This window comes from Capricornis sumatraensis, chromosome 2, assembly GCF_032405125.1.
Source record: "Capricornis sumatraensis isolate serow.1 chromosome 2, serow.2, whole genome shotgun sequence".
NCBI lineage: Eukaryota > Metazoa > Chordata > Mammalia > Artiodactyla > Bovidae > Capricornis > Capricornis sumatraensis.
The window spans coordinates 74,854,700-74,876,844 of record NC_091070.1 but is presented as its reverse complement, the minus strand read 5'-3'; the positions used below and the strand labels follow the sequence as shown (position 1 = coordinate 74,876,844).

At 35.6% G+C, this 22,145-nt stretch overlaps 2 protein-coding genes across 2 annotated transcripts; both read left to right on the top strand.

Moving 5' to 3' along the window:
* The first annotated feature begins 7,397 nt into the window (after nucleotides 1-7,397).
* On the top strand, nucleotides 7,398-8,309 carry LOC138073679 (olfactory receptor 4K15-like). The gene has a single exon (XM_068965528.1). It carries the CDS (start codon nucleotides 7,398-7,400, stop codon nucleotides 8,307-8,309), a length of 912 nt encoding a protein of 303 aa, XP_068821629.1.
* Nucleotides 8,310-18,204: 9,895 nt separating this feature from the next.
* Nucleotides 18,205-19,140, top strand: LOC138073237 (olfactory receptor 4F21-like). Its single transcript, XM_068964823.1, has one exon. It carries the CDS (start codon nucleotides 18,205-18,207, stop codon nucleotides 19,138-19,140), a length of 936 nt encoding a protein of 311 aa, XP_068820924.1.
* Nucleotides 19,141-22,145: the final 3,005 nt, after the last annotated feature.

Sequence of the window (22,145 nt, the reverse complement as noted above, 5' to 3'; positions counted from 1 at the left end):
CAAATTGTTATGCTGTTTTTGTATTTTTTTCTTTCAAATTTTTTTCACTGTTTAAGAAGGAAACCAGATGTTTTGGGGGCACCCCCTTCCTCTTACCACTGGCCAGTAAACCATCTTTCTGCTTAAAACCTATTCAGTCTGAGAGAGATGGGATGATTTGGGGAAGGAAGGTGACCTCTCCCTTGTAAAGTGGACTGGCTCTCTTTTCTGATTGATTCAACTCATTGCCACCAATGTTTATAACAACACTTGTGCTGAATGTTTGCAGTAACAGTAATAGTCATAAATATGTCTCAAATTTAATTTTTAATTGAAATATAGTTAATTTACAATGCTGTGTTAGCTTCTGGTAAACAACAAAGTGATTCAGTACATACATAAATATACACATATGTATATTTTATTACAGTTTTTTAAAGATATTAAATATAGTTCCCTGTACTATACTGTAAGTCCATGCTTATCTATTTTATATATAGTACTGTGTATATGTTAATCTCAAACTCCTAATTTATCTCCCTCCCCTTCCCCATCCCCTTTGGTAACTATAAATTTGTGTCTTATATCTGTGACTCTGTTTCTCTTTTGTAAATAAGTCCACTTATACCCACATTCCTTTTAGATTTCACATATAAGTTAAATCATAATATATTTGTTTCTCCCTGTGACTTTACTTCCCTTAATATGATAATCCCTAGGTACACCAATGTTACTGCAATTGGCAATATTTCATTCTCTCTTCTGGCTGAGTAGCAGTATTCCATTGTATATACAATAATCACATCTTCTTTATCCAGTCCTCTGTTGATGGATACTTGGGTTGCTTCCATGTCTTGGCTATTGTAAATAGTGCAACTATGAACACCTGGGTACATGTGTCTTCTCAAATTAGAGTTTTCTTGGGGTATATGCCCAAGAGTGGACTGTAGGACCATTCAATAACTCTATTTTCAAATAGATCAAATTTAGTAAATAGAGTAAATATTTGATGCAGTCAAATATTAACAAAGCAAAGCACCATACAATTTAAAGACAAAAATGAAAGTGAATTGATTTTAATGTAAACTTAAATCTCTTTTCCTATTGTTATTGGTTATTTACATTTGTTTCTTTTCTCAGTCACTTCTTTATAGAACAAAATATCTTATTTCAGAATCTTGTTTCAAAATCAAGATTCCTACCACAAGCCATTTTTAGTAGGGAAGCAATCCTGGATGCACTGGAGTAAGACAAACCTCAGTTTATTTTCCAGTTCTAATACTTTCTAAATTAAGACTTGGAAAAAAAATCTAGTTTTTCTCCTACAAAATAGCAAGAAATGTTATTGTTAAAATAGATGATGTGTGTGTATATAGGTGATCAGATACTATGCTGTAAAATTACCAAAATTTGATAGCTCAGTTGGTAAAGAATCCACCTGCAATGCAGGAGACCCCGGTTCAATTCCTGGGTCAGGAAGACCCACTGAAGAAGGGAGAGGCTATCCACTCCAGTATTTGGGGGCTTCCCTGATGGCACTGCTGGTAAAGAATGGGCCTTCAATGTGGGAGATCTGGGTTCAATCCCTGGGTTGGGAAGATCCCCTGGAGAAGGGAATGGCTACCCACTCCAGTATTCTGGCCTAGACAATTCCATCGATTGTATAGTCCATGGGGTAACAAAGAGTCAGACATGATTGAGAGATTTTCACTTTCACTTCACTTTACTTCACTTCTAAGATAAAGAAGTTGGAATTCAGTACTAAGATAAAGTCACACAGACATAAAACATGTTGATTTTTCATTTTAAAAAATAGTCTAAACCTGAAAAGAGCAAAACCCAATGGGGGAAAGAAAAAAAAATTATATATATATGTATGTATGAATACAACAAATGGAGAGCAGGATAGTCAAAGAAAATAAGGCAAATAGTTGCAAAAATAGAAGAAAATCATTTATTAATATTGCAATAAAGAATTAAAATTATATTCTAATACCACTTCTCATCATCATAATTGCAACATATTGTATTATCAATGCTGCAAAAAATGAGACAATCTTTACATTGCAATTGGAAACACAAAATGCTTTGAGCCCTATGGTAGGGATATCTAGCAAATAAATATTTCTAAAGTTCTGAACATAGACTTGCTAGTTAATAAGGGCTAGTTATTCAACTTCATAATCTAAACTATATTGTTTAAAAACCAGGATAGTAAGAATTAGAGATATGAAAAGAGACTAAAGAGGAAAGAATAGAAATAAAGAAGGAGAGAAGGAAGGAACAGTTAGAAGCAACAGTTAGAACTGGACATGGAACAACAGATAGGTTCCAAATAGGAAAAGGAGTACCTCAAGGCTGTCACCTTGCTTATTTAACTTATATGCAGAATATATCATGAGAAATGCTGGGCTGGAGGAAACTCAAGCTGGAATCAAGATTGCTGGGAGAAATATCAATAACCTCAGATATGCAGATGACATCACCCTTATGGCAGAAAGTGAAGAAGAACTAAAGAGCTTCTTGATGAAAGTGGAAGAGGAGAGTGGAAAAAGTTGGCTTAAAGTTCAACATTCAGAAAACGAACATCATGGCATCTGATCCCATCACTTCATGGGAAATAGATGGGGAAACAGTGGAAACAGTGTCAGACTTTATTTTGGGGGGCTCCAAAATCACTGCAGATGGTGACTGCAGCCATGAAATTAAAAGATGCTTGCTCCTTGAAAGGAAAGTTATGACCAACCAAAACAGCATATTAAAAAGCAGAGACATTATTTTGTCAACAAAGGTCCATCTAGTCAAGGCTATGGTTTTTCCAGTGGTCATGTATGGATGTGAGAGTTGGACTGTGAAGAAGGCTGAGCACTGAAGATTTGATTCTTTTGAACTGTGGTGTTGGAGAAGACTCTTTTTTTTTTTTTTTTTTTTACTTTATTTTACTTTACAATACTGTATTGGTTTTGCCATACATTGACATGAATCCACCACGGGTGTACATGCGATCCCAAACATGAACCCCCCTCCCACCTCCCTCCCCACAACATCCCTCTGGGTCATCCCCGTGCACCAGCCCCAAGCATGCTGTATCCTGCATCGGACATAGACTGGTGATTCAATTCTTACATGATAGTATACATGTTTCAATGCCATTCTCCCAAATCATCCCACCCTCTCCCTCTCCCACAGAGTCCAAAAGTCCACTATACACAACTGTGTCTTTTTTGCTGTCTTGCATACAGGGTCATCATTGCCATCTTTCTAAATTCCATATATATGTGTTAGTATACTGTATTGGTGTTTTTCTTTCTGGCTTACTTCACTCTGTATAATCGGCTCCAGTTTCATCCATCTCAACAGAACTGATTCAAATGTATTCTTTTTAACGGCTGAGTAATACTCCATTATGTATATGTACCACAGCTTTCTTATCCATTCATCTGCTGATGGACATCTAGGTTATTTCCATGTCCTGGCTATTATAAACAGTGCTGCGATGAACATTGGGGTACATGTGTCTCTTTCAATTATGGTTTCCTCGGTGTGTATGCCCAGCAGTGGGATTGCTGAGTCATATGGCAGTTCTATTTGCAATTTTTTAAGGAATCTCCACACTGTTCTCCATAGTGGCTGTACTAGTTTGCATTCCCACCAACAGTGTAGGAGGGTTCCCTTTTCTCCACACCCTCTCCAGCATTTATTGCTTGCAGATTTTTGGATCACAGACATTCTGATCGGTGTCAAGTGGCACCTCATTGTGGTTTTGACTTGCATTTCTCTAATAATAAGTGATGTTGAGCATCTTCTCATGTGTTTGTTAGCCATCCATATGTCTTCTTTGGAGAAATGTCCATTTAGGTCTTTGGCCCATTTTTTGATTGGGTCGTTTATTTTTCTGGAATTGAGCTGCATAAGTTGCTTGTATGTTTGTGAGATTAGTTGTTTGTCAGTTGCTTCATTTGCTATTATTTTCTCCCATTCAGAAGGCTGTCTTTCCACCTTGCTTATAGTTTCCTTTGTTGTGTAGAAGCTTTTAATTTTAATTAGATCCCATTTGTTTATGTTTGCTTTTATTTCCAGAATTCTGGGAGGTGGATCATAGAGGATCCTGCTGTGATTTATGTCGGAGAGTGTTTTGCCTATGTTCTCCTCTAGGAGTTTTATAGTTTCTGGTCTTACATTTAGATCTTTAATCCATTTTGAGTTTATTTTCGTGTGCGATGTTAGAAAGTGATCTAGTTTCATTCTTTTACAAGTGGTTGACCAGTTTTCCCAGCACCACTTGTTAAAGAGATTGTCTTTACTCCATTGTATATTCTTGCCTCCTTTGTCAAAGATAAGGTGTCCATAGGTTTGTGGATTTATTTCTGGGCTTTCTATTTTGTTGCATTGATCTATATGTCTGTCTTTGTGCCAGTACCATGCTGTCTTGATGACTGTGGCTTTGTAGTAGAGCCTGAAGTCAGGCAAGTTGATTCCTCCAGTTCCATTCTTCTTTCTCAAGATTGCTTTGGCTATTCAAGGTTTTTTGTATTTCCATACAAATCTTGAAAGTATTTGTTCTAGTTCTGTGAAAAATACCACTGGTAGCTTGATAGGGATTGCATTGGATTTGTAAATTGCTTTGGGTAGTGTACTCATTTTCACTATATTGATTCTTCTGATCCATGAACATGGTATATTTCTCCATCTATTAGTGTCCTCTTTGATTTCTTTCATCAGTGTTTTATAGTTTTCTATATATAGGTCTTTAGTTTCTTTAGGTAGATATATTCCTAAGTATTTTATTCTTTTCGTTGCAATGGTGAATGGAATTGTTTCCTTAATTTCTTTTTCTACTTTCTCATTATTAGTGTATAGGAATGCAAGGGATTTCTGTGTGTTGATTTTATATCCTGCAACTTTACTATATTCATTGATGAGCTCTAGTAATTTTCTGGTGGAGTCTTTAGGGTTTTCTATGTAGAGGATCATGTCATCTGCAAACAATGAGAGTTTTACTTCTTCTTTTCCAATTTGGATTCCTTTTATTTCTTTTTCTTCTCTGATTGCTGTGGCCAAAACTTCCAGAACTATGTTGAATAGTAGCGGTGAAAGTGGGCACCCTTGTCTTGTTCCTGACTTTAGGGGAAATGCTTTCAATTTTTCACCATTGAGGATAATGTTTGCTGTGGGTTTGTCATATATAGCTTTTATTATGTTGAGGTATGTTCCTTCTATTCCTGCTTTCTGGAGAGTTTTTATCACAAATGGATGTTGAATTTTGTCAAAGGCCTTCTCTGCATCTATTGAGATAATCATATGGCTTTTATTTTTCAATTTGTTAATGTGGTGAATTACATTGATTGATTTGCAGATATTGAAGAATCCTTGCATCCCTGGGATAAAGCCCACTTGGTCATGGTGTATGATCTTTTTAATGTGTTGTTGGATTCTGATTGCTAGAATTTTATTGAGGATTTTTGCATCTATGTTCATCAGTGATATTGGCCTGTAGTTTTCCTTTTTTGTAGTATCTTTGTCAGGTTTTGGTATTAGGGTGATGGTGGCCTCATAGAATGAGTTTGGAAGTTTAACTTCTGCAATTTTCTGGAAGAGTTTAGGTAGAATAGGTGTTAGCTCTTCTTGAAATTTTTGGTAGAATTCAACTGTGAAGCCATCTGGACCTGGGCTTTTGTTTGCTGGAAGATTTCTGATTACAGTTTCAATTTCCGTGCTTGTGATGGGTCTGTTAAGATTTTCTGTTTCTTCCTGGTTGAGCTTTGGAATATTGTACTTTTCTAAGAATCTGTCCATTTCTTCCACGTTGTCCATTTTATTGGCATATAATTGCTGATAGTAGTCTCTTATGATCCTTTGTATTTCTGTGTTGTCTGTTGTGATCTCTCCATTTTCATTTCTAATTTTATTGATTTGATTTTTCTCTCTTTGCTTCTTGATGAGTCTGGCTAATGGTTTGTCAATTTTATTTATCCTTTCAAAGAACCAGCTTTTGGCTTTGTTGATTTTTGCTATGGTCTCTTTTGTTTCTTTTGCATTTATTTCTGCCACAATTTTTAAGATTTCTTTCCTTCTACTAACTCTTGGGTTCTCCAATTCTTCCTTTTCTAGTTGCTTTAGGTGTAGAGTTAGGTTATTTGAGAGTCCCTTGGACTGCAAGGAGATCCAACCAGTTCATCCTAAAGGTGATCAGTCCTGGGTGTTCATTGGAAGGACTGATGTTGAAGCTGAAACTCCAATACTTGGGCCACCTGATTCGAAGAGCTAACTCATTTGAAAAGACCGTGATACTGGGAAAAATTGAAGGTGGGAGGAAAAGGGGATGACAGAAGATGAGATGGTTGGATGGCATCACCGACTCAATGGACAGGAGTTTGAGTAAACTCTTGGAGTTGGTGATGGAGAGAGAGGCTTGGCATACTGCAGTCCATGGGGTTGCAAAGAGTCAGACATGACTAAGAGACTGAACTGACTGACTGACCGAAGGAAGGAAGGAAAGAAGACCTTGCTGTTTGGCTTACATAATACAGAAAAACTCATATACATATATTTTGACAGAGATCAATTTATATAAGTGAACACTTTGGTACAAGTGATATTAAAATGTCTGTGTTGTCTTCTAAGGGGAGTCAGGAGTAAACATAGCTTTCAGTATTTTATTATTTAGGCTACTCTCAAAGAAGAAATTTGCTTCAAGTGAGGGCCAAGGAGTAGTCAATATATGCTAATAATTGGAGTTACTCAGGCTCAGAAATATACAATTTTATGAATATATCCTATCATGGGGAGATTCAAAATGTGTGGAAATAAATATTAGCACTAGAAAAGTGCAACCAGCATCTGGGTTTCTTTGTAACATGAACCTCTTCTCTCAAGCAACTTGATAAACTATTCTTTCTCACAGTTTTAAGACTGGTTCAATTCAGTCTGTTCATACACATCTACTTAGAAATAGTTTTGTTTCTGAGAAGCATGTTTTGTGTGAGAAATGTAGTATTAGATTACTACCCTGAACAGAGCCTAAAAAAATAAAGAACTTCCAAATATATATTACACATGCATTTTCCCTGCAAAAAATGCAGGTTAAAGTCTTGGAAAAACTGTTTATGAAATACATAGTAATGTGCCATACTGGCACTTGTATCAGAATATTAATTTTGCATAACCATAAGAACTATACTTTTGACAGGTAAAGTCTTTGACCTGCCCTTCTACATTTAATTAGCTCTGGAGCTAGGATATTGTGACCACCATAAATTCGAAAAACTTTATTTTCATTTTGGAATTTAGTACACTGTTAAGGTTTCAATTTTTGCATGAGTGCACTTTATCTGCTCTCTAGCACCCAAACATAAATTCTGCTTTCCATTCTAGATGTTCTTAGTTCAGCTCTTCTGGTCACATTAGAAATGCGCTAAATGGAAGGAGCAAATCAGTCTGTGGTATCTGAGTTCATTTTTCGTGGACTCTGTGATTCAAAGGAGCTCCAGAAATTCCTCTTACTGCCATTTTCTGCACTCTACCTGATGACCGTCCTGGGCAACCTTTTCGTTGTGTTCTTAATCATCACAGACTTTCATCTCCATTCTCCAATGTACTTCCTCTTAGCCAATCTCTCATTTGTTGACTTCTGCCTTTCCTCAGTGACCACTCCTAAACTGACCACAGACTTCCTAAAGGATAATAAAACCATTTCCTTTGAGGGTTGCATGAGCCAAATCCTCTATGTGCATGTATTTGCAGGAGGTGAGATGGTACTGCTTGTGTCAATGGCCTATGACCATTATGTAGCCATCTGCAAGCCACTCCATTACTCCAGCATCATGAACAGACAGAAGTGCATCTGGCTAGTACTGACATCATGGATCATTGGCTTTGTGCATGCCACAAGTCAACTAGCTATGATTTTAGATCTTCCCTTCTGTGGACCCAGAATAGTGGACAGTTTTTTCTGTGATATTCCTGAAGTGATTAAACTAGCCTGCATGGATACTCATACTCTGAGACTGTTGATAAATGCTGACAGTGCAGTCTTGGCTACAACTTGCTTCATTCTCTTGCTGATCTCTTACATCTACATCCTGGTGACTGTCCATCTTAGCTCCAAGGATGGAGCATCAAAGGCACTCTCTACCTGTACTTCCCACATCACAGTGGTGGTGCTGTTCTTTGGCCCCTGCATCTTCATCTATCTGTGGCCACCTAGCATCACTTGGGTGGACAAGTTCCTTGCTGTATTTTACACAGTAATCACACCTCTCTTGAATCCAGCCATTTATACCCTGAGAAATAAAGAGATTAAGAATGCCATAAAGAGACTGATAAGTTAGTATATGGATTCAAGGTATAATTTTTAGATCTTTCATATAGTCAGCAATTCCACTGTGTGCTCCCTAATTTAGACATATTTTGACCTGTTAACTGAACTGAAAATATGTTCATATCTATAAGCTATAAGCAGTCTCAGATATATGTTTTCTATTTATTCCGTTAAGAATACAAATTCAAATTTCTAGTACTTATATTCTTATCACTTGAAGAGAATAAAAATTTGCCTATATATTCTTTTGTATATGATATAAAATTACTAGATGGTAATAATGATGATAACAAGAACTATAAAAAATAAATCTGCTGCTGCTGCTGCTGCTAAGTCACTTCAGTTGTGTCCGACTCTGTGCAACCCCATAGATGGCAGCCCACCAGGCTCCCCCTTCCCTGGGATTCTCCAGGCAAGGACACTGGGTTGCCATTTCCTTCTCCAATGCATGAAAGTGAAAAGTGAAAGTGAAGTCACTCAGTCATGTCCAACTCTTAGCGACCCCATGGACTGCACCCTACCAGGCTCCTCCGCCCATGGGATTTTCCAGGCAAGAGTACTGGAGTGGGTTGCCACTGCCGTCTCTGAAAAAATTAATCTACTATTTATTAAATACTACCTATATTCCCAAGACTATGCTAAGCATTTTACCTAACTTATGTATACTTAATAAATCACTTTGGTTTAATTATCATTATTCTCATTTCTAAAAATATTTGATTTACTCCTCCTAAATCTAAATCAGCTTATAAAGGTTAAGGAAGATATTTGAGTGGTCTGTCTCTACTTGGAAAACAAAATATAAATAAATCAAGCTACAATACTTGTATTGCACAGTATAATCCCTGTAATTCAAGTTTTCAAGTGTCAAATGTTGATTTAAAAGTGAAGTTCCCTTGAAAATTTTTTCTTAAATACACAAGCAAATGGATTTTCACTGGATTGAAAAATTATCTTTTATTATATTAATAAATTATTTTATTTACTTAACTTATATTGAAGAAATATTAGGAATTTGTTGCTTTAAAGCAAAAGAAATTCAGAGTGATGAGGTCAAAGTGAGCCATCAATAAAAAACAATAATATTTTACAGAAATCAGAATATCTCCTATAACTGAATTAAAAAGATAAACAACCCAAAAGGGCAGAAAATGGGCAAAAGACATGAATGGGTATTTATTTCACTGAAGACTGTCTCATAAGTAATCTGGAATATGTAACAAGATCATGATGAAATGGTATTTTACATCTGTGAAACAGGTTTATAAAAAGGACATCAAACAACAGCAGTTATTGTTGAGAATGTGTATTCATGGAAATTCTTTGCCTTGTGTGTGGGTGTAAATTGATTTAACCTCTCTGAAAAACAATTTATATTGTTTTGTAAAGCTAAACATGTGAATAAACTATATCTCAATGACTGTCTCCTAACTTTTCCCAGTGGTCAAGTGCCTATTCTTCCTATTACTAACAGAACACCTCTGAAATTATAGCTGGATACATGACCACCCAGCTACAGAGATTTCCTAATCTCCATAGATAGTTGTGGCTACATGACTAAATTCTGGCAACAGGATATGAGAAATGATGTGTGTACCTTCAAGCTATCACTTAAAAGATATTAATATTAGCTCAGGATTCTTTCCTCTGTCCCAGTGGCTGGGATTAAGAAACACCTGGAACAGATGCCTTGGAGTCAATAATGGAAGCCACAAGTTGAGCAAAGCCAATGCTCCAACCAGGAAAAGGATGTACTCCAGAAGAATACTTGAATGCTGTGGGTAATGTCCTATTTAGCATTGTACCATTGTTCAAATATGCATTGTTCATCCTGAGTTATTTATTTTGTCTGCTACACTTTAAATCTTGTATAATGCAAAGTTAAGGGAAAAATAAAGGAAAACCTTTCTCTTTGGCCTTAAAAAAAAAAAAAACACAATACAACTGCTCATTCATTCACTGCAGATTTCAGAAAGTCCTTGTAGTTCTGGGCTGTATACCTAACCGGTTTCGATTTCTAGGGAAGGGTTCACCTGATACCCCCTCAAAAAGTACATATGTACCTAGACACATATATCATATTCGGATAGTAAAATATATACAGAAGGAAAAGCCATGCAGTTTGGTGTTATTGTAAGTAGGAATGTACTAGCTATGTTTGCATCTTATAAACTTTTAAAATGAGTTGGCCTGTGTAGTAGTTCATGTTTCATAACCCTGGATGATATTTGTCATTGGTTGAATAAAATTATATTAACAAATCTTTACAGTATATTCATTGTTACTTTATTCCTGTGGACAGAAGAAAAAAGGATTTATTGGGTCAGATCCCTATATTAATAACAATAAACTTAATATTGACATATCAATCTTTATCTCTATGCCAATAATCAAAGCACCCATGATGACAATACAACTGACCTAAGAAAGATTACAAATAATTATAGCTATTAATTTTCTAAATATAAGAAAATATATTTTAGAAGAAGTGCATACTATATCAAGAGATAATTGAAAAATCTACATTAGTCCAAACCAGATGATCATGAAAACTTCATCTGTCTACAGACACATATTGGATCTTATAATGGCTGCCTGGAATACTTCTTAAATAAAATTATCTTAGTTGTGCTCATTGACATAAATTTTTAATTTTAGAGGCCACCATTGATTCATAAGTGATTTGAAGCCTGCATGCAACTTCCTTTCATATCTCTCTATGAAAGAATATAATAACACTGCATCCTGATTGAGTCCTCTCTAGATTGTATAATTAGTTCTAGTAGACTTACAAAATGAGGTCCTACCCTCCATCTAGTTACAAAGCATATGAATTTCATTTAATTCATGATCAATTTAATATAATTTGATTCTAAGTTATCCATATTTCACAAAAAATAAAAATAGAAATTTAAACATTTTTGAATTTAATAGAAAAAATTATACAGTACCTACATAAGAACATATGGAATGCAACTATAAAATGCTTGCAGGGACTTTATATATCTGCACATATTTTTTAAAAATATTAATGAAAGATGTGTAGATGTGTCAATGATGCAAGTATCCATGTCGACAAAAGTAAACTATGAATAGTAGAAGGGAAAAATAATAATAAGCATTAATAAACTTTTAAAATATTAAAAATCAACAGATCAACAAAAGCAATATTGGTTATTCAAAGAGGCCAAAGACCAATCAAGAAAAAGGGAAGAGGCACCCATAAAAAATACAAAAATAGAAAATGGACACATCATTACAGCAAAAATGTTGCAAGTGGATATTATGCAAAATTTTTAAATTTACACAAAATGAGAAAGTTCCTCAGAGAAGCTAGCTACTAAAGCAGAAATATCTTGATGGTCCTGTACTACTAAAAAAAATGAACCCGCAATTAAAACATTTACTGTCCTATTTGTTATAGTCTCTCAACTGTGCTTCCTGTTCATGGGACTCTGCAAACCACATTTCTGTTTTTCCCATCTGTCTCTATTTTGTGCTCTGAAGACAGAGCATGCTAGAAGAAGATGGCAAGATTAAAAAGGAGAAAAGACTCTTTCCTCTGCTTTTCTGGGTTTTCCCTCTGCTTGCTGTGACTATGTGAAATAAACTTACTCTTCATAGATAATTTTTTGTTTAAAAGTTACATATCCTTTCTATAGGCCTCTCGAGTATAGAATAGTCTTGTTGTTCAGTTTCTAAGTTGTGTCCAACTCTTTGTGACCCCATGGACTGCAGCAAGCCAGACACCCCTGGCTTTCACTATCACCCATGGTTTGCTCAAACTCATACCCATTGAGTCAGTGATGGGTTTCGACCATCTCATCCTCTGTCACTCCCCTCACCTCGTGCCCCTCTATATTTCCCAGCAACAGGGTCTTTTCAAATGAGTTGGGTCTTTTCAAATGAGTCATGTCTTTGCATAAAATGGTCAAAATATTGGAGCTTCAGATTCAGTATCAGTCCTTCCAAGGGGTGTTTTCCTTTAGGACTGACTGGTTTGATCTCCTTGCTGTCCAAAGGATTCTCAGGTCTTCTCCAACACCACAGTTCAAAAGCATCAATTCTTTGGCTTTCAGCCTTCTTTATGGTCCAACTCTCCCATCTGTACATGACTACTGGAAAAACCGTAGCTTTGACTAAACAAACCTTTGTTAGCAAAGAGATGTCTCTGCTCTTTAACACACTGTCTAGGTTTGACATAGATTTTCTTCCAAAGAGCAAGCATCTTTTAATTTCATAGCTGCACTCACCATATACAGTGATTGTGGAGCCCCAAAAATAAAATCTGTCACTCTTTCCACTTTTTCCCTATCTATTTGCCATGAAGTGATATGATCAGATGCCAAAATCTTTGTTTTTTGAATGTTGAGCTTTAAGCCAGCTTTATCACGCTCCTCTTTTACCTTCATCAAGAGGCTCTTTAGTTCCTTTTCACTTTCTGCATGTCTGAAGTTGATATTTCTCCTGGCAATCTTGATTCCCGCTTGTGCTTCATCCAGCCCAGCATTTCACATGATGTACTCTGCATATAAGTTAAATAAGCAGGGTGACAATATATAGCCTTTACACACTCCTTTCCCAATTTTGAACCAGGCCATTGTTTCATGTCTAGTTCTAACAGTTGCTTCTTGACCTGCATACAGGTTTCTCAGGAGGCAGGTAAGATGGTCTGGTATTCCCATCTCTTAAAAATTTTCCACAGTTTACTGTGATCCACACAGTCAAAGGCTTTAGTGTAGTCAATGAAGCAGCAGTAGATGTTTTTCTGGAACTATCTTGCTTTTTTGATGATCCAAAATAGTAAAAATATTTTTTAATTTAATAATAATATCCATGTAAGAATATTCGTGTTTCTAAACTAGTAGCCATATAAAACTGATCAATATTCCTGACTTTTGCCAAGTCAGTTTAAATAACAAATCATGTAATTACACATTCTTATTTTTTGCCTCACCTTTCCCTGTAGTCTATACTCCTAAAATGAGGAGGAAAACAAATAGTCGATAGAGACTGTATTCTTAATTTTTAAGCCCTGTACCTATTGCCTTCCCACTCTATAATTTTGCCTCACTGGGAACAGTAAATATTTATGGATTCAAGTTTGCAAAGAAAAGATCCTCAATTCACTTAGTTGTTTCTTCACTGCTTTCTTGTCTTGATTTTTCCTCTTCCACACAATTCACACTTCATACACTGTACTATATTATTACTCTGATACAGTGTATGTTGGCAATTTGATCTCTGGTTATAATCTTATTGGAGAAGGAAATGGCAACTGACTCCAATATTCTTGCCTAGAAAATTCCATGAACAGAGGAGCTTGGTAGGCTATAGTCCGTGGGGTCACAAAGAGTCAGACACAACTGAGCAACTACACACTATAATCTTATTATTCTCAGACATTATATTCTCATCACTTTCTAATCCACTATTTGTCTAGCTCTATGAAAATTAGCCAATATACACATGACATAAAAAACTTTGTTTGCCATTTTGGCCAAAACAGGACTAAAAACCTGGAGCTAATATCTCCAGAAAATAGATTCACCTTAAATAAATAGCTTCTCTTTCCTTTAGACGGGAACTGCATTATTTCTAGACAAAAAGGATCCCAAGCAGCAGCTCTACAGGTAGAAATCAAAAGTGATCCTACAGTGAAGCCCTAGATAGGATGAGCTGTTATTAAGTGGTTTGTGAAGACTGTGAAAATACCAGTTACATGTTGCCTTCTACTAAAACAAATTTTGTCTCTAGAGTTCTATAGAATAATTTTAGGTGTGAAAACTCCAAGTGAAATGTTTGAGTTTATATTCACACTATCTTCAAATTCCCATATTTTTCAAATACCAGCTCATTACTTCTCAAAATTCTAACTGGGATTAGTGATTAAAAGCATGTTATTGTATTTGGTCTTTAATATGATATCCATACTGAACAGATATAATCAATTATAATAATGGTATCAATAATTTAATGAACAGCTATAATCTCAAATTAGAAAAAAATATTGTCAGAACCACATAGTCACTACTTATAAGACCAATTGTTCAATCTCCCGATTACTCTGTTCTACATCTCTTGATACTTGGCCCTTGGGAAAAGCCAATGTTCATGACAGACCTAATTTCTATAAAAAGCCAATAATGGAAGAGATATTAGTCACTAATAACCATGGTAGGAACGGTTTAAATATTATATGTCTTTAACAATAATGGTGAATATAAAAAGGAGTCAATCTACTTGTGTTTCTCAATCCTTTGAAGCTACTGAAAGAGAAATGTGAGCCTCTGCAGGTAGGGGAGAACTCACTCTTAAATTCTTCAGCATCTGTCTTCATAATTATCACTTCCTTTTTGACTCTCCACAATTTATTTCTCTTTTTGTTGCCCTTGTCCTTTGTTAATTCACCTTATTTCCTTATGTGAATGACTTTCACTCATGTTGTTTTATATCATATGGTCCTATTCTCATAGTTAATACTATTTTGTGCCATGAACATAAAATATCCTTCAAAGGTTTGTTTAAGTATAGCCATTTAATCCATTCTTTACTCAAACACTTAGTATTGTTCCAATCTGTTCCTATAAAAAGATGATAAGTAAACTAACATTAATACACATTGTTCATTTTATTTCTTTTCAAAATAATTCCAGTTGGACTTGGTGATACAGTTAAGATTTTTTGCATCTGTTACTAAAGCGTCCTCTGGAATGATTGCACCTCTTCACATGCCCTTCAGCTGAGCATGAGAAGCATTGCTTCCTCCATCTCACAGCAATGGGGGTTGTTTCATTCTGTAGAGAATAAAATGTAAAACCAAATCTAATTTCTAAATTTGAATAGGACAAAGACCTCTTCCACCTTGCTTTAAAAACTAATTCAGAAATATTTTATTAGAATTTTATAATTTTACTATCAGATTTAAGGTTTTTAACTATCCCAAACTTACTTTGCTGTAAATATGTAAGATGTATTATAAAATTTGAGGTTTCCAGTGTTGGGCTACATGTTTAACAACTATTGAATACTCTGAATGTGTTAAGTAACTCTTTACTTTTCTATATAATAGCAATGCCTTTTACCATATACTAAATTTCTTAATTTGTATCTAATTCTTAACTGTGCTTTGTTACATTTATGTTTTCAAATTTAGTCAAATTATTGAGGTTAATTAGCATGTATTTATGATATATTTAAATATTTTTAGAAAACATTTCTTTTCTCCCCCAAATGCCATTTTGCTATATTTTCAAAACCTGAGCTTTTAAATGAACTTTTGGATCACTTTTTAATGTTGTAAAATAACTCCACTGAACTTTTAATGAGCACTGTAATTTTTTTACAGATTAGTTCAGTGACAATTTATATTTTTATAGCCTGAAGCTTTTAGCATGGTTTTCTCCATTAGCACGGTTTTATCTCCATTTTGTCTGTTTCAGATATCTCAGAAAAATTTATGTTTTTTTCAATAGAATGCATACATAGTACATTTGTTTAATTTACAAATGAGATCTTTCTTATACTTTATAGGTTTTTGTTAAATTCAATATATCTGTTTAAATGATTTCACTAAAAAGTTTTTATCAGAAATCAATTTTGAAGTTTATCCAGTAATATTTTGATATATTCATACCCTAAATTTTCTATATAAATATCTTCTAAAATCAAATATTGCTCATCTCCTCTCAGATATTTTGTGATATGCTGTGGGATTTCAAGAATTTTCTCTTGATAGGCCAGAGTCTTTAAGTGGGAAAGCCCTTGGATTTTATGTGACTTTAGATAAACATCTATAATCAGACTATAAATGAGTTGGATGCAGGGAAGCATGGATCAGAGAAATCATTCAGACAAGGTAGGAAAATATGAAGTCTAGAACAACAACACAAAAAAAAACAATAGAAATGAAGAAAAGGGAAGTGAATTGAGAAATATTTGATAGTAAAAACTATACAACTAGAGATGGAAAGTGAAGTACAAACAAGAGTACCACACAGGTGTCTATAGTGGGGACCTGAGGGAGTAGTAATAATATTTATAAAGGCATTGGAGTGGATGTAATATGAGTTCAAATTTCGATGTGTTAACTTGAAGGTGCAGGTGGACTTCCGTTTGTATATGCTCCATAGAGCTTAAATATATTACTCTGGAGACCAGTGGTGAAGCTACTGACACTGATGTGACCATGTAGATACTAGAAGGCACAAGAGTAAAGACAATTATGGGCTTTGATTAAGTGATTCAACATGCATTTTGGGTTCCTGATTCCTTCCTAACTTTTAGTTATTTCTTTTGTATATGGGCTTTCAAGTTGCATGATTGCTTCACTCTCAGGCATAAAATTAGCATCACATGGAGGGAAAAAATGGGGTGGGAAAATCCTTTCCTTTTATTGTGAAAGATAGTTTTTATTGGTTTACATCTTGTTGAAAAGTTCCAGACTACATGCTCCTCCTTACAATAATCCATGGCCGAGGAAAATGTGATTACAATATCTGGTTTAGAAAAACCATATAACATGCTCTCAAGCTGGAATAGGGCTACTCTCTCCTAAAACTGAGAGATTGTAGTCCATTAACTGAAAAACTGAATTTTTATTGACAAAGAGTGAAAAGGTGAATAGCTTTAGTGAGGCAAGAATCAAGAGCAGAGGGTGGAGTCACAAAAGTCACATAATAAACAGTACTAAACCTCACAGGGAGATTAGGGTAAATAATCATTGAAAAGTGATTATTATATGATATGTTGAGAATCCAGAGTTCCTTTCTATAAATAAGAAATCTGTGGGTACCAGTATTAGCTAATGAAGTGTGAGAATACACTTGCCAATGAATAGTTGAGAAAAAAAGGAATAAAAACAAGGGGACAAAAAATCCAGAGTTTTGTGTTTTTTTTTAACACAGTTCACTATACTAATAAATCAAGGAAAATATAAACTTGAAAGTTCATTGATGGATCCTTGGGAAATATCTAGGGTATACTTGAAGAGGCTGGCCTTTGAGAGCACAGTGCCAAGGTTTAGGGTATGTATTACAGTACCCTAAACCTATAGACACAGTTCTGGCTCTTACATTTGATCCCGCTGAGACTCAGCTTCTCCATGGGTAAAATGAATCTAATCAAATAGTGCTTATCTTATGGAATTTTATATAGGCAAAAAAAAGATCATGTGCTTATTACAGTGCCTTGCATGGGAATCAATAAATGTTATTAATAACAACTTTATTTTTTAAACACTTACTGGTGTTTATTCTATTATATCTAATATTTTATTTGAAATATAGGCTAATGCAAGCACAATTATAGTAACGTATTGAATAGAACATTATGAATAATCTCAATCTGAGCCTCTGACTTCCCAGGTAAATCTCACACACACACATACAAATAAAAACAAACAACAACCACATACTGGGTGAAGCAAGGTGAAATACAATTACATAAACAATTTTGGCTGAAAGATCTCCATTTGACCAGGGAACAAGAAATTCAGATAAGTAGGACTACAAGTTAGTATGAGAGCATTAATATCAAGGTGACAGAAATGGCTAAGACTATTCAGCTGAGAGAATACCAAGGTCAGTAGTCAATGAAAATGTTTAGCAATTCTTGAGAGGTGAAACAAAATAATTATCTTAATAATGGAATAAGAAGGAATGCAACCACAATTATCCCCATCTGAAATATTCATTTTTCTCTATTTATGTAAAAATTCTCCTGATCGTCAAAATGTTTCTATGTTTTTTTTTTCTTTATCCAATTAAATTATTTCACACTCAGGAAAGTGGAACCCACAGGAAACACTAGCAAAAAAAACTGGAAGTCTGCCTTTGTACTACTGACTGTGATTTTTCTTTTCCTATTCTCAGGTGATTTGAGAAAGAGCTCTTCTGCCCAAGTCAATGGATAGACTAAATGATTCTGTGGTTTCTGAGTTTGTGTTGTTAGGATTCTCTACTTCTTGGGAAATTGCACTTTTTCTCATGTTGATATTCGCCTTGCTCTATTTAGGAATCATCCTGGGAAATCTCTTCATTTTGTTTTTGGTAATTTTGGATTCTCACTTACATTCTCCTATGTACTTCTTATTAGCCAACCTGTCACTCATTGATGTTGGCCTTTCCTCTACCACAGTCCCCAAGATGATTACAGACCTTCCAAATAAATATAAGATAATCTCTTTCAAAAGTTGTATGACACAAATATGCTTCATTCATATTATGGGAGGAGTGGAGATGGTGTTACTCATAGCCATGGCATTTGACAGGTACACAGCCATCTGCAAGCCTCTTCACTACTCAAACATCATGAATTCTAAAATATGCATTTCATTTGTAATAACTGGGTGGGTAGCTGGGGTGATCCATGCTATGTCTCAATTTGCTTTCATTATAAACTTGCCCTTTTGTGGTCCTAACAAAGTAGACAGCTTTTATTGTGACTTTCCCAGGATCATAAAACTTGCATGCACAGATGCAGCCAAATTTGAGTTTATTGTTGCCGCCAACAGTGGCTTCATGACCATGGGTACCTTCTTTCTGCTAATCCTTTCCTACATCTTCATTTTGGTCACTGTCTGGAAACGTTCTTCAGGAGACTTGTCCAAGGCATTTGTCACTTTGTCAGCTCATATCACTGTGGTGGTTCTTTTTTTCACTCCATGCATGTTTCTCTATGTATGGCCTTTCCCCACATCAACAGTTGATAAATACCTCTTCATTGTTGACTTTCTTATTACCCCTATCTTGAATCCTTCCATATATACATTAAGAAACAAAGATATAAAGGTAGCTATAAAAAGATTGAACAAAGAGGGACATTATGTCAGATTTTGCTGACTAGAGCTGTATTTGGAACTCTAAAACTATCCATCTATCTGTCCCTTAGATATCTACACTAAGCATCTGATATTTAACATGGCCAGATATGGACATGGCGTCTACCCCACTGAAGATATTCCTTCAGCTCTGTAGAGAATCAGCTCTTTGCCTTAACTACTACTGGAAAAGTGAATCCAACCAAAAAATTGGTTATTTTAGTATACAGTATCACTCTTTACTAAACCATATTTATAATTAAAAATGTATCATCTTGATAATAGAAATAATATAATGGTGTCTCTTTTGTTTCTCATAGGGTTTGAAAATAAGTGGCAGACTTGCTTTGCTGAATGTTAGGAATCATCACATAGAATATATGTAAAACTAGTAGCTCTACCTAGCTGCTCTTTAGTGTTCCCTCAGAAGAAGACCTAAAGACAAAATTTGATTATGGGTGATTTACTTGAAGAATGAGATGATTGGATGGCATCACCAACTCAATGGGCATGAGTTTGAGTAAACTCTGGGAGTTGGTGATGGACAGGGAGGCCTAGCGTGCTGCAGTCCACGGGGTCTCAAAGAGTCGGACACGACTGAGCGACTGAACTAAACTGATTTACTTGAAAGCTTATTTTTAGAAACATCATTATTTAGCAAAGTGAGACAAGTGAAGAATGTAAATGTAGCTGGCAGATAGTCTTACTGTAGCCCTCTGGGGGACTCAATAAAGTCTGAGATTTAGAAATGTCCCAAGTAAGGAAAGGAAGCTGGAGTATTTTTTTTTAATTTCACCTTTAGAGAGTACATTAATTCCTTGGCATACTCAGCCTTTCCCACACAGGATACTGTATATGTGAGAAAGCCAGAGACAAGTCATCAGGTATACTTTCAGTTGCTGGCAGTGGGAAACCATATCCTCATTTGAAAACAATAAATGTCCAGGCATAGTCCACTTTAGTTCCTGTTTCACTATACTTCATCTTGTCATAGACTCTTCAAAGTGGTGGTTTTCAATTTCATAAAAGAAAGACTCTAAACAGGAGAGACAGGCTATAGCAGCATAGTTGCTCCTCACTGATATTTTCTTCCGTTACTCATTTAAATCCCCCTCATCCTTATGTACTTCTTCCGATGATCCATGTTGCTTACCCAGTGAGATGACCCAGTTAATTTGTGAGCATTTGAGTTGCTGGTTAAAATGTTCTTGCCAGCCTATTGTTGCTACAATTGCACTTTTACAGTTACCATCAACCATGGAGCCAACCATGTACCCTAGAAGGATCTCTCATTTTAGAAATATTCTTCATTGTATAACCCATTAAGAAGCAGCAACCCTATCTTTATCCAATATGGGATAAAAATGAGATTACTCAGCCTTCTCACTGTTGTTCTTCTAACATGAGGAAACCCAAATGACAGAAAAGCAGCTAAAAATTGTTTTTTAGAATCCATACTATGTCTCCTCAAAAAAGCATTCTCCCCACTTCAGCAGATCCTAAGATTTCAGGAATAGAAAACACAAACTGCACAAGAAGTTCACTGAAATCTATGATAAGAGATACTACTGTTTTCTCTATCCCTTTGTTTTATAGGAGAAGATCCCCTGTAGAAAAGCATGGCAACCCACTCTAGTATTCTTGCCTAGAGAACTCCATGGACAGAGGAGCCTGGCAGACTATAGTCCTTGAGGTCACAGAGTCAGACATGACTGCACGACTAACACTTGCTTTACAGACATGTGCATTTAATGTGTTTCCCAGGTGCCTCAGTAGTAAAGAATCTGCCTGTCAATACAGGAGACATGGGTTTTTCAATCCCTGGATCAGGAAGATCCCTTGGAGTAGGACATGGCAATCCACTCCACAATTCTTGCATGGAGAATCTCATGGACAGAGGAGCCTGGCGGGCTACATACAGTCCATGGGGTTGCAAAGAGTCGAACACAACTGAGCACATATGCGCATATTTTATCTGTAGAGGACATCAGTTCAGTTCAGTTCAGTCGCTCAGTCGTGTCCAACTCTTTGCGACCCCATGAATCGCAGCACACCAGGCCTTCCTGTCCATCACCAACTCCCAGAGTTCACTCAGATTCACGTCCATTGAGTCAATATAGGGGACATAGCACTTATCTAAAGACAGGTCAAAGCATGTTATTTTGAAGCACAGACCCCAACTCTGCAGTGTATCATCTTCAAACTAGTGCCTCGGTTGTAATTTTAACAGGCTTTGCCAATGTGCTATCAGATCTCAGTTGTGCAGTATATGATAAGTTGAATTGGTTCTCTAGTTATGTTTACTTTTGTGAATTTTCTTTGCTATAAAGTGAGCACTTTCAGCCTAAGGAAATATTATGCATGATTTCATGTTGAAAATCAGATACTGTGAATACTTGACTAGTTGTGCTGGACAAAGCACTAAAAATGGGAAAGATAATCTATATTCAGAATTATTTATTTATGCCAGGAAGGAAATATTTCTGTCTCTTCCACTTTAGAAGGGGTTAAATGTTAATAACTACCTTCAAGTGATTGATTTCCATCCTGAAAAGACAGTACCATTTGAAGAACCTATCTGTGCTGCCAAAAGGCCAAACATTCTACAGGGGTAGAAGCTAGAAAAAGCTTGTGTAAGTGGCCTACTCCATAGTTCTTCTCCACAGGTGAACCCATTGTGCAAAGATTAGGTGGACTGAGAAGAGATTAACAATCATTTATCCTTTCAATTACCTAGCTAAACACTTTAACAAAGGTAATGATTGTTTAAATGCTCATTGCACAATTTAGTTGTGTGATTCCTATCACCTAGCTGCAATCTGATACATTCCACTCCAATAAAAAGAAAAATACTTAAATGGTTCTACTAGTGAATTTGCCAAACATTTAAGAAGAAAACAAGAATTCTTAAACTCCTTTAGAAATATATATATTTTTAAGTTTATAAGGTTGAGACAAAAGATTTGAGTGTCAAACCAAACACACAAGAATCAGAGTTTTTACAGTTTTACAGTTTCAAACTATCAT

Coding starts and splice junctions, on each gene's coding strand:
- LOC138073679 (XM_068965528.1), top strand. CDS start 7,398: ATGGAAGGAGCAAATCAGTCTGTGGTATCTGAGTTCATTTTTCGTGGA.
- LOC138073237 (XM_068964823.1), top strand. CDS start 18,205: ATGGATAGACTAAATGATTCTGTGGTTTCTGAGTTTGTGTTGTTAGGA.